Here is a 13,476-nt window from a genome sequence, read left to right as displayed (position 1 = left end):
CCTCGAGCTGCTGTATAAAGATCAGTGCCACATGGTCAGCCGGCCAGTTCACCGAAAGTTCAATGGCTAACCGGCTGGCTCTGTTTTGAGTATATTAAAACCGCTATTCTAATCCTACAAGCACGTGTCCGTAGAATTGTTGGTTCCAAAAATTTAATATACTCAGGAAACAGTCAAAGAAATAATAGAGATAGAGAAATACAGCACAGAACAGGCCCTTCGGCCCATGATGTTGCGCCGAACTTTTGTCCTAGGTTAATCATAGAATTTTGGACAATGTTTCATGGCCAATCCACCCAACCTGCACATCTTTGGACTGTGGGAGGAAACCAGAGTACCCGGAGGAAACCCACGCAGTCACGGGGAGGATGTGCAGACTCCACACAGACAGTGACCCAAGTCGAAATCGAACTTGGGGCCCTGGAGCTGTGAAGCAATTGTGCTATCCACAATGCTACCGTGCTGCCCTTAAGAAGTTAACCTACTCTCCGTTATTCTAGCCTAATCCATGTACCTATCCAAAAACCGCTTGAAGGTCCCTAACTTTTCCGACTCAACTACTTCCACAGGCAGTGCATTCCATGCCCCCACTACTCTCTGGGTAAAGAACCTACCTCTGACATCCCCTCTATATCTTCCATCATTTATCTTAAATTTATGTCCCCTTGTAATGGTGTGTTCCACCCGGGGAAAAAGTCTCTGACTGTCTACTCTATCTATTCCCCTAATCATCTTATAAACCTCTATCAAGTCGCCCCTCATCCTTCTCCGTTCTAATGAGAAAAGGCCTAGCACCCTCAACCTTTCCTCGTATGACCTACTCTCCATTCCAGGCAACATCCTGGTAAATCTCCTCTGCACCTTCTCCAAAGCTTCCACATCCTTCCTAAAATGAGGCGACCAGAACTCATGGAAGCAGCCCTCAAGCCCGGACGCCTAGAACTCGACCCAGAGGATGCGGAGGCTAAGGAATTTTTTTCCCACTGGCTGAGATGTTTTAAAGCCTACCTGGCAGAAGCCAGCACCGCCGGAACAACGGAGGAACAAAACCTCAGCCTACTGCACACGAGGGTAAGCCACAGAATCTCCACACAGCTAAATCCGGCCGGTTCTTACACCGCAGCGCTGGCGATATTGGACAAAATGTACGTTAGGCCCATTAACGAGGTTTATGCACGCCACGTGTTTACAATTCGCCGTCAGCGGCCTACAGAAACGCTAGCCGAGTTTGTAAGGGAATTGAACAATCTTTCCAATGACTGTAATTATCAAGCCGTTACCGCGGCTGAACATAGGGAGCTTGCTGTGCGGGACGTTTTCGTGGCGGGCCTTAGGTCTAACTATGTGCGCCAAAGACTGCTAGAAAAGGGGGCCCAGGACTTAGACACTACTGTGGAGGCTGCTACCACTATGGAAGTTTCCTCTCGCAGCCTCACCTCGTTTCCCGCGGACCCCGCGACCTCATTGTGGACCCCCGACCAACAGTCCCCCCAAGCCTGTGCCGCACGGCCCCCCAGCTACCGCGTTGCCAAAGCCAGTTACTCTGCTGCCCCAGCCAGTTACTCTGCTGCCCCAGCCAGCTACTCAGCTGCTCCAGCCAGCTACTCAGCTGCCCCAGCCTGCCATTTCTGAGGCCAAAGCCAGCACCCACGGCAGCACTGCCCAGCCCGATCCGCGACCTGCAGCAGCTGCGGGCGAAAAGGACACTATGCCAGAGTGTGTCTGGCGAAGAAAGCCCCAGCCTCTAACCCTCCCACGGCCCAAAGCACTCGTTCCCTGAATTCACAGGCCTGCAGGCCCCGAAATGCTGCAGCCTGTATGCCGACTCCTCCCCCACCTGACATGTGCGACTCATGGGGGTAGCCATATTGGCATTCCTCCTCCATGCGGCCGGCCAAGTCCGACTCATGGGGACAGCCATCTTGGCAATCCTCCTCCATGAGGCCAGCCATGTGCGACTCATGGGGGCGGCCATCTTGGGATCCATCCCCTTCAAACTCTGAAACTCACCTCGACGACCACGAACTCAGAGGGCAGTCATCACGGGGCCAATCCAGCACAGCTGATCGACCCGCCGACTACCCACTCAGTCCAAATCCAAGGACGCACCGTTGCTACGCTCACAATTCGAGGCGCTAGTTATTCTAAATTTAAACTTTATGTCCTGCCCGACCTCTGTGCGCCACTCTTATTAGCCTGGATTTCCAGTGCAACCTCAAGAGCCTCACCCTCAAATTCGGAGGGCCCCTGCCCCCACTCACTATCTGCAGCCTAACCATGCTGCGCATCTCCCCCCCCCCCCCCCCCCCCCTCCGCTCTTCGCCAATCTCACTCCAGATTACAAGCCAGTAGCTACTCGCAGCAGGCGATACAGCCTACAGGATAGGGTCTTTATCCGATCGGAGATCTGACGGCTGCTCAGTGAGGGGATCATAGAGGCCAGTAATAGTCCCTGGAGAGCTCAGGTGGTGGTCGTCAAGACCGGGGAAAAATTTTGCATTGTCGTCGACTATAGCCTGACCATAAATCGCTTTACGCTCCTAGACGCGTATCCCCTCCCCAGAATTGCAGACATGGTTAATCAGATCGCCCAATATCGGCTATTCTCCACGGTGGATCTGAAGTCTGCAGACCACCAGCTCCCAATCTGCCCGGAGGACCGCCACTACACGGTGTTCGAGGCCGATGGCCGCCTCTTCCATTTCCTCTGGGTCCCTTTCGGCGTCACTAACGGGTTTTCGGTGTTCCAACAAGCAATGGACCGAATGGTAGACCAGTACGGGCTGTGGGCCACGTTTCCATATCTGGATAATGTTACCATCTGCGGCTATGACCAGCAGGACCACGACGCCAACCTCCACCGTTTTCTCCAAACGGCACAGAAATTAAATCTCACTTATGACAAGGAGAAATGCGTTTTCCGCACAAACAGACTAGCCATCCTCGGCTACGCCGTGGAGAACGGAGTCCTGGGCCCAGACTCCCCCTCCCTCATTGCCCTAAGGCCCTCAAACGGTGCTTGGGGTTCTTCTCATACTACGCCCAGTGGGTCCCTCAATATGCGGACAAAGCCCGCCCACTCTTTAAGGCCACACGATTTCCCCTGTCAGCCGAGGCACGCCAGGCCTTCGACGGCATCAAGGAGGACATCGCCAAAGCAGCCATGCGGGCGGTGGATGAATCCACTCCCTTTCAGGTTGAGAGCGACGCCTCAGAGGTAGCTCTAGCAGCCACTTTAAATCAGGCAGGGAGGCCTGTTGCATTTTTCTCCCATACCCTATCCGCTTCAGAACTCCGACACTCCTCAGTCGAGAAGGAAGCACAAGCCATCGTGGAGGCTGTTCGTCACTGGAGGCACTACCTCGCAGGTAGGAGGTTCACCCTCATCACCGACCAACGATCGGTTGCCTTTACGTTTGACAACTCGCAAAGGGGCAAAATAAAAAATGATAAAATCCTTCGGTGGAGGATCGAACTCTCCACCTATAGGGGAAGCTCAACGAGCCCTTGGATGCCCTATCCCGCGGGACATGCGCCAGTGTGCAGATCAGCTGTCTGAAAGCCATCCACGTGGACCTCTGCCATCCAGGGGTCACCCGGCTCGCCCACTACATCAGAGCCCGAAACCTGCCTTTCTCCAACGAGGAGGTAAAAGCGGTCACCAGGGACTGCCCGATCTGTGCGGAGTGCAAACCGCACTTCTATAGACCAGACCGGGCCCACCTGGTCAAGGCTTCTAGGCCCTTTGAACGCCTTGCGATCGATTTCAAAGGGCCACTCCCCTCCACTAACAAGAACATTTATTTCCTCAACATGATCCACGAGTTCTCCCGATTCCCTTTTGCCATTCCATACCCTGATATGACCTCCCACACAGTCATTAGGGCCCTGCATAGTGTCTTCACCCTGTTCGGTTTCCCCAGCTACGTGCACAGCAACCGGGGTTCGTCCTTTATGAGCGACGAGCTGCGTCAGTACCTGCTCGACAAGGGCATCGCCTCGAGCAGGACTACCAGCTACAACCCCAGGGGGAACGGACAGGTGGAGAGGGAGAACGCGATGGTCTGGAAGACCGTCCTACTGACCCTCTGGTCTAGAAAACTCCAAGTCTCCCAATGGCAAGAAGTCCTCCCAGATGCGCTCCACGCAATCAGATCCCTCCTCTGTACAGCTACAAATCAAATCCCTCACGAGCGACTTCAATTTTTCTAGGGTCACTACCATGGGAGTCTCACTTCCGGCGTGGCTGAGGACACCAGGCCTGGTCCTCCTGAGGAAGCTCGTCAGGGGGCACAAAACTGACCCCCTTGTTGAAAAGGTGCTCCTTCTCCATTCCAACCCCCAGTACGCATTCGTGGAGTTCCCGGACGGTCGCCAGGACACAGTATTCCTTCGGGACCTGGCACCTGCTAGATCCAGCCCCCCCTACCCCCACTAAGGAACCCCTTACCCCGTTCCCTATGCTGCCGCCCCCTCGCGGCCCCGATTCCGCAAGCTCACCCCACCGGTTCCACGCGCCAGAACCAGCCCGCCCCCAGTCTCCAGTCGAGCCAGAGGTGTATAAAATTTGGACGAGACCCGCCCCGGAGTCTGCCATCATACCCCAGCTCTCAACACCCACCCAGCCACCGCAAGAGGCTGCAACCCCGGTGCTCCGCAGATCGAAACGAACAATTCGTCCACCCGACAGACTAGCTCTGTGAGCCACCACCCCCGCTGGACTCGATGTTTTTCACAGGGGGTGAATGTGGTGAATGTGATTCACACCGGATTATAATCTGTATATACATGTGCCTATATTGTAAGTGCAGTTGCACTACCTGACCACCGGGGGAGTAGCTCTGGGAATGCTTGCGAATTGTACTGGGCTTCTCCCTTGGTTCCGCCCAGGACCCCTCCCCCTGCAGCTGCTGTATAAAGATCAGTGCCACATGGTCAGCTGGCCAGTTCACCGAAAGTTCAGTGGCTAATAGGCTGGCTCTGTTGTGAGTATATTAAAACCGGTTTCCTAATCCTACAAGCACGTGTCCGTAGAATTGTGGGTTCCAACAGGGGGCTAGCAGACACACAGTGCAGAGTGGATACGGTGGGAGAATTGCTGGGTCTGTGGCCGCCCATGTGCGCGGTGGTGGCCTGCAGCGGCTGTACCATGCAACATGGCGCCGGCCGCGCGCAGACTCGGCCTGCCAAATAGTGCACCGCTTTGGCCAGGCTCGCCATCCCCGGACCACCCCCCCACCAGTGCCCCCAGCCTCTGCCAAAGCCGCCATTGCCCGCGGCTTTTGGACGGGACGGAGCCTCACAAAAGCGGCGCCGCCCTCGATTCTCCGGCCGATCGCCGAACGTGATTGTCTTTTGGTTTGGAAGCCAAGAATAGAAAAAGTGTTGTTTAAAGTATTCTGCCTGATGAAATGCTGGCTCTGCTGGAGGCAGTGGATGCAGTATTATCAATGGCACAGTGGTGAGCACTGCTGCCTCACAGTGTCAGGATCCCGGGTTCAATTCCAGCTTGGGTGACTGTGCGGAGTTTGCACTTTCTCCCAGTGTCTGTGTGGGTTTCCCCCTGGTGCTCTGGATTCCTCCCACAGTCCAAAGATATGCAAGTCAGATGGATTGACCATGCTAAATTGCCCCTAATGTCCAAAGGTGTGCAGGTTAGGTGAGGTTAAGGGGATAGAGTGGGAGTTGGCCCAGAAAGGGTGCTGTTTAACAGGGTCAGTGCAGACCCGATGGGCCTCCTCCTGCACTGTGGGGATTCTATTGTATTTGCCAAAAGTTTAAGTAAGATTCTGTACAATAGATTCAGTCCCTTCCTCCCCCCACCTCCTGCAGGGTCAACCATACTTACCTTGTGGTTGTGCACCGACACTCCGGGTTTCCCTTTGTCAGGGGGCCACCCAAGATGGCCGTTGACGGTCACTCCGGGGTTTGCCGTTGTCCAGAGCCATCCAAGATGGCCGTTCTTGGTATATTTGTTTCTGTTGTTGCCAGGTGCGCTCTCTCATAGCCAGCGTTCTGTTCCCCCCTCATTCCCCCCCATTGTCCTGTGGGTCCACCCCCCACCTATTCCCCTCCCCCCATCTTTTCCCTTCTTCTGCCACCCTATCTAGAGTTTCTCCTCCCCCTTCTGCCAGGCGCTCTCTCCCCCTCAGGAGCTGTGCCATGGACCCCCATTCTCCCGTGCTACCTGTGCTAGCTTGCTTGCTGATGTCGCGTTCCTCCGGGAGCAACCTTTACCTTCCCCTACCCGCTGCCTCCTCCTTCTCCCCACTTGTTTCTGCACCTCACCGCTTTCATGCCCGCCGTTCTGGGATTTACAGCAGATCGAAAACAAGGCAGTTCCATCCCATGCAATTGACCTTTTTTAAAAAAAGTTCTTATTCAGTCTTATTCCTTCTGCCTTCCTAGCCCATGCCTGAGCATGAATTAATCTGCATTTGCTGGTGTGGTGAGGTAATGCTCCATTCCCTGGAAGGTTACCCAGAGCTTGGCCAGCATCCCAAACTGCACCTTACTCTTGTATAGGGCTGCCTTGGCTATGTTGAATTCAGCCTGGCGTTTGGCCAGCTCTATCACAATATCCTGGTACACACGGATCGACTGTTTCTCGCACATACAGGACCGTGTGTGCCATGCCCAGTTCAGGATCCTCTCCCTGTCTTGGTACCAGTCCAGCATTGCGATGATGGCCCGGGGCTGCTGCTCCGTTGCGGGCCTCGGCCAGAGTAACCTGTGGGCTCTGTCTATCTCTGGGGGTTTGGGGAAATTCCCCCCCCCCCCCCCCCCCCCCCCCCCCAATCGGTTTCCCCAGCATCTAGGCCATGTAATCAGGGGGTTCCAGCCCTCAATGCCCTCAGGTAGGCCCACAATGCGGAGCTCTGGCGTCACGACTGGTTCCTCTGGTCCTCGACTTTCCCATTCAGTCGATGGATCACCATCGACCTTGCCAACTCCACCTCCAGTGAGGCAATCCGGTCGCTCTGGTCGGTTTGTGCCTTCTCCAGCTCCCTGATGGTTGCCTCCTGAACCTCCAGTTATTGCTCTCTCTTTTCCAGTGCTACCTTAAAGGGGGGCAAGGCAACCACTGCCTTCACCATTGCCATCATCTCTAGCTTGATGGTATCTCTGTGCTTTCAGAGCTCCTGCATTCGGGGGGTGGGGGGGGGGGGGGGGGGAGGAGGTGGTCCATCCACTTGCCTATCGGGGGGGGGTGGTATGTGCCGCGGTGACTCGGCCTGTTTGGATACAGCCAGCTCCATCCCACTCTGCATGCTCGTCCCATCCTTTTATTCAAGTCTTGTACTGATCCTGCCGTCTATTCAGCCGCTAGAATTATTTGCGGACATTTTTCGGTAACCGCGGTGGTCTTGAAGGAGGATGAGTTTTTTTCCCCGCAAAGTTAGTAGCCTGTTTTGGGGTTAAAAGTGCCAAATTCAAACTTCCAAGAGGAGAGCCTCCTTTCCTGTGTCCACTCAGCACATCCCCGTCACCGGAAGACATTTCATCAAAGATTTCGCCATCGATTCATATCTGACAACTGTCGCCAACCAATTTGAATTCCAAGGGCACAGCCTTCCCTACAATATCTCACTTCTCCAGAACCTCCTTCACGACAGCCTGATGGCCTAGGTTCAATGGCATTACCTTAATCTGAAACCTCAGAGACAATTCTGTGCACTGTATGGATGGGTCTGGGCAGCGAATTACTTCAAGTAACGGCTGCAGCAAACCTGGTATTTACCTATTGTGAGCTCCAGGATCCAGCCTTCGTTTTCTTCAGTCTGCCTGCAGTGCACCACTGTGAAATCTGAAATCGCTTGAGATTCTCTGGGCGGAATTCTCCGCTCCCGCGATAAATCGGGAAGGCCATCGTGAACTTGGCCGAGTTTCGCGACGGCCTCGGAGGCCGCTCCTCTCACCTTATTCACCCCCACCCGGGGGGCTAGGAGCAGCGCTCCGTAACTCTCGGCCGTCGGGCCTTGACGCTTGCGTCAAGGCGGCGCGCCGAGAATGACGCGATGGCGGCGCCTAAGTGACGTCAGCCGCGCATGCGCAGGTTGGGCAGCTCTAACCCACGCATGCGTGGCTGACGTCACGACGGCTGACGGCTCAAACCCGCGCATGCGCGGTTGCCGCCTTCCCCTCCGCTGCCTTGCAAGACGTGGCAGCTTGATCTTGCGGTCCGGCGGAGGGGAAAGAGTGCTTCGCTTTGAGACGCCGGCCCGATGGTCGGTGGGCACCGATCGCGGGCCAGTCCCCTCCCGAGCACGGCCGTGGTTCTCACTCCCCTCTCCGGCCCCCACAAGCCTCAAACCAGCATTTGGCGCCATGTTCACGACGGCAGCGACCAGGTGTGGTTGCCGCCGTCGTGAACCGGTTGGGAACGTAAGGCCGCTCGGCCCATCTGGGCCGGAGAATCGCCGGTCGCCGTGAAAAACGGCGAGCGGCGATTCTTCCGAGCGGGGTGTGGGAGACTCGCGGTGGGGTGCTGGGGGGGGGTGTTGTGAATCGCCCGGCCCTCCCGCGATTCTCCCACCCGGCATGGGGAGCGGAGAATTCCGCCTCTCTCTTCAACCAGTTTATTTTATCTACCCTAGAAACCCAAAGGTTCAGTTTCCCTTTAGGTTAACGTCTCACCCAAAAAATGCAAGCTTTGAAACCATTGTCAGACAACGTGCCCCTCCATTGGTCACGCAAACTATGGATTCCATAGCAATCCCTGTTATATTTAAATATTTACAGCTGGTGAGATCTTGTTGCAACTGACCAAGAGATTAAATTTCATGATATGTTGGTGAAATTCTTTTTCCAGTTCAGGAAGTCTTCAAACCTAGACCCAGCCTTGGCAAGGAGCACTAGGGCCAGATAAGTTTTGTAGAAGCTGACAATGAATGAGGAATGATTTCCCTGGTCACTTTGGATCACTTTTAGCCTCACTTTGTCCACCTATCAATGGCTGAATCATTCTTTTCCCTTTCTCTGGCAGTGGTCGCAGCTGGCTCTCCATGCCCTGTTGAAGTGGCCAAGAAAATCAGAGAAAAAATGAATGTCGCTGAATTTGTCGTGAGTACCCTTCTAGCTTCTGCTCCCACCTATTTTCTTCAGTGCTTTGTGGTGATTCTTGTTTGTTCGATTCGAGTGGGCAAATAAATGGCAGATGCAGTATAATTTGGATAAGTGTGAGGTTATTCACTTTGGAAGCAAAAACAGGAAGGCAGATTACTACCTGAATGGTTGTAAATTGGGAGAGGGGAGTGTGCAGCGGGACCTGGGTGTCCTTGTGCACCATTCGCTGAAGGTAAGCATGCAGGTGCAGCAGGCGGTAAAGAAGGCTAATGGTATGTTGGCCTTCATCGCAAGAGGTTTCGAGCATAGAAACAGGGATGCGTTGCTGCAGTTGTACAGGACCTTGGTGAGGCCATACCTGGAGTATTTTGTGCAGTTTTGGTCCCCTCTGAGGAAGGAGAGGGAGTGCAGCGAAGGTTTACCAGACTGATTCCAGGGATGGCGGGAGTGTCGTATGAGGAGAGATTGACTAGGTTGGGACTGTTCTCGCTAGAGTTCAGAAGAATGAGGGGGGATCTCATAGAGACTTATAAAATTCTAACAGGACAAGGTAGATGCAGGGAAGATGTTACCAATGATGGTTGTGTCCAGAACCAGAGGTCACAGTCTGAGGATTCAGGGTAAACCATTTCGGACAGAGATAAGGAGACATTTCTTCACACAGAGTAGTGAGCCTGTGGAATCCATTACCACAGGAAGTAGTTGATTCTAAAACGTTGAATGTATTCAAGAGGCGGCTGGATATAGCACTTGGGGAGAATGGGATCAAAGGCTATGGGGAGAAAGCAGAATGGGCCCATTGAGGGTAGAGGGTTCAATTACTAGGGGGCATAGGTTTAAGGTGCGAGGGGCAAGGTTTAGAGGAGATGTACGAGGCAAGTTTTTTACACAGAGGGTAGTGGGTGCCTGGAACCCGCTACCGGAGGAGGTGATGGAAGCAGGGACGATGGTAACATTTACGGGGCATCTTGACAAATACATGAATAGGTTGGGAATAGAGGAATATGGACCCAGAAAGTGCAGAAGATTTTAGTTTAGACGGGCAGCATGGTCGGCGCAGGCTTGGAGGGCCGAAGGGTCTATTCCTGTGCTGTACTTTTCTTTGTTCTTTGTTCTTTGAATTGGATGATCAGCCATGATGGTGATGAATGGCGGAGCCGGCTCAAAGGGCCAAAAGGCCTCCTCCTGCTCCTATCTTCTATGTATGTATCTATGTGTCTATGAAAGGACTTACGTTGGTCAACTGACTCCCCTACTTGCCCAAGTTCCAGAACTGGGGAGGTTGCCTGACCTGAGCCTGTTTGAGGCCCTTCCAGCTTGAATGTTTGGGTAAGGATGTTGGTTGATTCCTGGTGACAGTAACCGTGCTAATTTCCCCATGACCTCACTGAGAACTGTCAAGTGCCTGACTAGAATTTGGAGAAGAGGTGTTGCTGGCTGAAAAAAGACCAAGGTCCATGTCATGCACCATCGACCTTTCAGCTATTCACATGATACAATAATAATGGAGTTGTTGACTAATCAAAGCAATTAGATTATAGCAGACCCATACATGATCCCAGTGGAGGAGCTGTGGGAAACAAAAGTCCAAATGACCCATGCCGGGCTGGAGAATCGGCGGGCCTGCCGTGAATCGTGCGACGCTGCCCTGACGGCAGTCCACCGGAGAGCGGAGAATCAGCACCATTGGCGGTGGTGCGGTAGGCGCAGCGCTGGTCGGAGGCCGCTCTACGCGGCCCCGTCGCCGATTCTCCGCCCGGGATGGGCCGAGTGGCCGCAAAGAAAATCTGAGTCTCGCCGGCGCCGTCCACGTGTGGTCTTACCTGGCGGGACCTCTGCATGCATTCTTCTGGGTCTGGCCTGGTGAGGGTGGAGGGGGGGTTCCGATACCCGGGGGGGGGGGGGCTCCGCTGTGGCCTGGCCCTTTTGGCGGGCTGGCCTCTCAGGCTGGGCCATTTTTGCTCCGCGCTGGCCCCTGTAGCCCTACGCCATGTTGAGTCGGGGCCAGCGTGGAGAAGGAAGCCAACGCGAATTTGCGCTGGTCGCTGTGCACATGTGCAGACCCGCGCCGCCCATTTGACGCCAGTATCGGCAGCTAGAGAGCTGTGGGTTGGTCCAGTGCTGTGCTGGCCTCCCGTAGGGCTCGGAATAGATGCTCCTGAGGGCCTGTTGACGCCATCGTGAAACACAACGGCATTTACGACGGTGTCAACACTTAGCCTCAGGATCGGAGAATCCCACCCCCTGTTCTTCCCCTGTAAGCTGAACTTACTCTTGGCATGTGTCAAATTACTGATGTATCTTAATCTCAAAATGCTATTCTCTGGAAAATATTGATCTAATTTGAATGGATCCCAACTGCTTCCATTATCTCCATAAGGAGCTTGTTCCAAAGATTTTTGTTTATGGAAGTTTTTCACTTCAGTTGGAGAGCTTAAAGAAGAGGATTTAGATGCTGAGTGGAAAAGTTTGGTATCCTGATTATCCAGCATTTGAAGAGTTGGACAGGCTGGTCAAGGTTTAATTTAAAGGTGTAAGTCATGGCAGGAAATGAAATGAAATGAAAATTGCTTATTGTCACGAGTAGGCTTCAATGAAGTTACTGTGAAAAGCCCCTAGTCGCCACATTCCAGCGCCTGTCCAGGGAGGCTGGTACGGGAGAGCTCAAAGCCATGATTTGCTGCTCTTGCGTCATGTGGGAAGCCAGGAACATTTCCAGTGCCCGGGGCAGCATATGTGCAGGAAGTGTCTCCAGCTACAATTCCAGGAAATTGCGTTTCAGAGTTGGAGCGATGGCAGGGGACACTGTGGAGCGTCCACGAGGCAGAGAGTGTTGTGGGTATTACGTATAGAGAGATGGTCACACCGCAGGCTCAGACTCCACAGGCAGGCAGGGAATGGGTGACCACCAGGCATAGCAAGAGAGCTAGGCAGGCAGTGCAGGAATCTCCTGTGGCCATTCCCCTGCCACACAGATACACCGCTTTGGATACAGTTGAGGGGAATGACCTCTCGGGAAAGCACCTGCAGCCAAATTTGTTGCACCACGGTTGGTCCTGCTGTACAGGGGAGGGGTAAAAAGTGTGGGAATGCAATAGTAATAGGGGATTCAATTGGATGGGGATAGATAGCCATTTCTGTGGCCGCGAACGAGACTCCAAGATGGTATGTTGCCTCTGTGTTGTTGGGGTCAAGGATGTCTCGGAGTGGTTACAGGACATTCTGGAGGGGAAGAGTGAACAGCCAGTGGCCATTGTACACATTGGTACAAATGACATAGTTGAAAAAGTGAGTGGACAAATGAATGGCAGATGCAGTATAATTTGGATACATGCGAGGTAATCCACTTTGGTACCAAAAACAGAAAGGCAGACTACTATCTGAATGGGCAAAAATTAGGAGAGGGGTATGTGCTCGTACACCAGTCACTGACTGTACACATGCAGGTACAGCAGGCAGTACAGAAGGGACATGGTATGTTGGCCTTCATTGAGAGATGATTAAAGTACAGGAACAGGGATGTCTTGCTGTAAATATACAGAGCCTTGGTGAGGCCACACCTATAATATTGTGTGTAGTTTTGGTCTCCTTATCTTGCTATGGAAGGTGCAGAGAAGATTTATCAGATTGATTCCTGGGCTGGTGGCACTGATGTATGAGGAGAGATTGAGTCGGTTACGATTGTATTTGCTGAAGTTCAGAAGAATGAGGGGAATCTCATAGAAACCAATAAAATTCTAACAAGACTGGACAGGGGAGATACAGGAAGGATGTTCCCAATGGTGGGGGTGTCCAAAACCAGGGGTCACAGTCTGACGATATGGGGTTGACCATTTAGGACAGAGATGAGGAGGAAATTCTTCAGCTCGAGAGTGGTCGGCCTGTGGAATTCGTTACCACAGGGAGTAGTTGAGGCCAAAACAATGTATGTTTTCAAGAAGCAGTTGGATATAGCACTTGGGGCGAAGGGGATCAAAGGATATGGGGGGAAGCGGAATTAGGTTATTGAGTTGGATGATCAGTCATGATCACAATGAATGGCAGGGCAGGCTCGAAGGGCCCAATAACCTCCTGCTCCTATTTTCTATGTGACCTGGTTTTGTCTTGAACACTAGCAGAAAATGTTTTTTCTGTAATTAATGGCCTTTCAATTGAACTTATTTGCCTCAGACCCTGCAGGAAATTGAAAACTCATTGTAGTCAACTTTACTGACAATACAAAGCAAGTTAGAAAGCACATTGTGAAGAGCGCGCAAAGAGTCTTCAAAGAGATATAAATAAATTAAGTGACTGGTAAAAAAGAAATGGCAAATGGAGTGTAATGTGGGAAAGTGTGAAGTTGTCCACTTTGGCAGGAAGAATAGAAAGGTAGAATATTATTTAAATAGAGAGAGACACTGCAGGATGTCG

The 13,476-nt window shown here is 53.0% G+C and overlaps 1 protein-coding gene across 1 annotated transcript in view; it reads left to right on the top strand.

Annotated features, from left to right (window-relative positions):
* acsf2 (acyl-CoA synthetase family member 2) overlaps positions 1 to 13,476 on the top strand; it is a 193,431-nt gene that overhangs the window by 65,143 nt on the left and 114,812 nt on the right. Inside the window, exon 10 of the mRNA XM_038777264.1 lies at positions 8,987 to 9,063. Within this exon, the coding sequence (XP_038633192.1) occupies positions 8,987 to 9,063 (77 nt within the window). The remainder of the gene's footprint in view (positions 1 to 8,986; positions 9,064 to 13,476) is intronic.

This window comes from Scyliorhinus canicula, chromosome 18, assembly GCF_902713615.1.
Source record: "Scyliorhinus canicula chromosome 18, sScyCan1.1, whole genome shotgun sequence".
Lineage (NCBI taxonomy): Eukaryota > Metazoa > Chordata > Chondrichthyes > Carcharhiniformes > Scyliorhinidae > Scyliorhinus > Scyliorhinus canicula.
The sequence above is the reverse complement of the archived record's forward strand: the minus strand, read 5'-3'. Positions and strand labels throughout refer to the sequence as shown.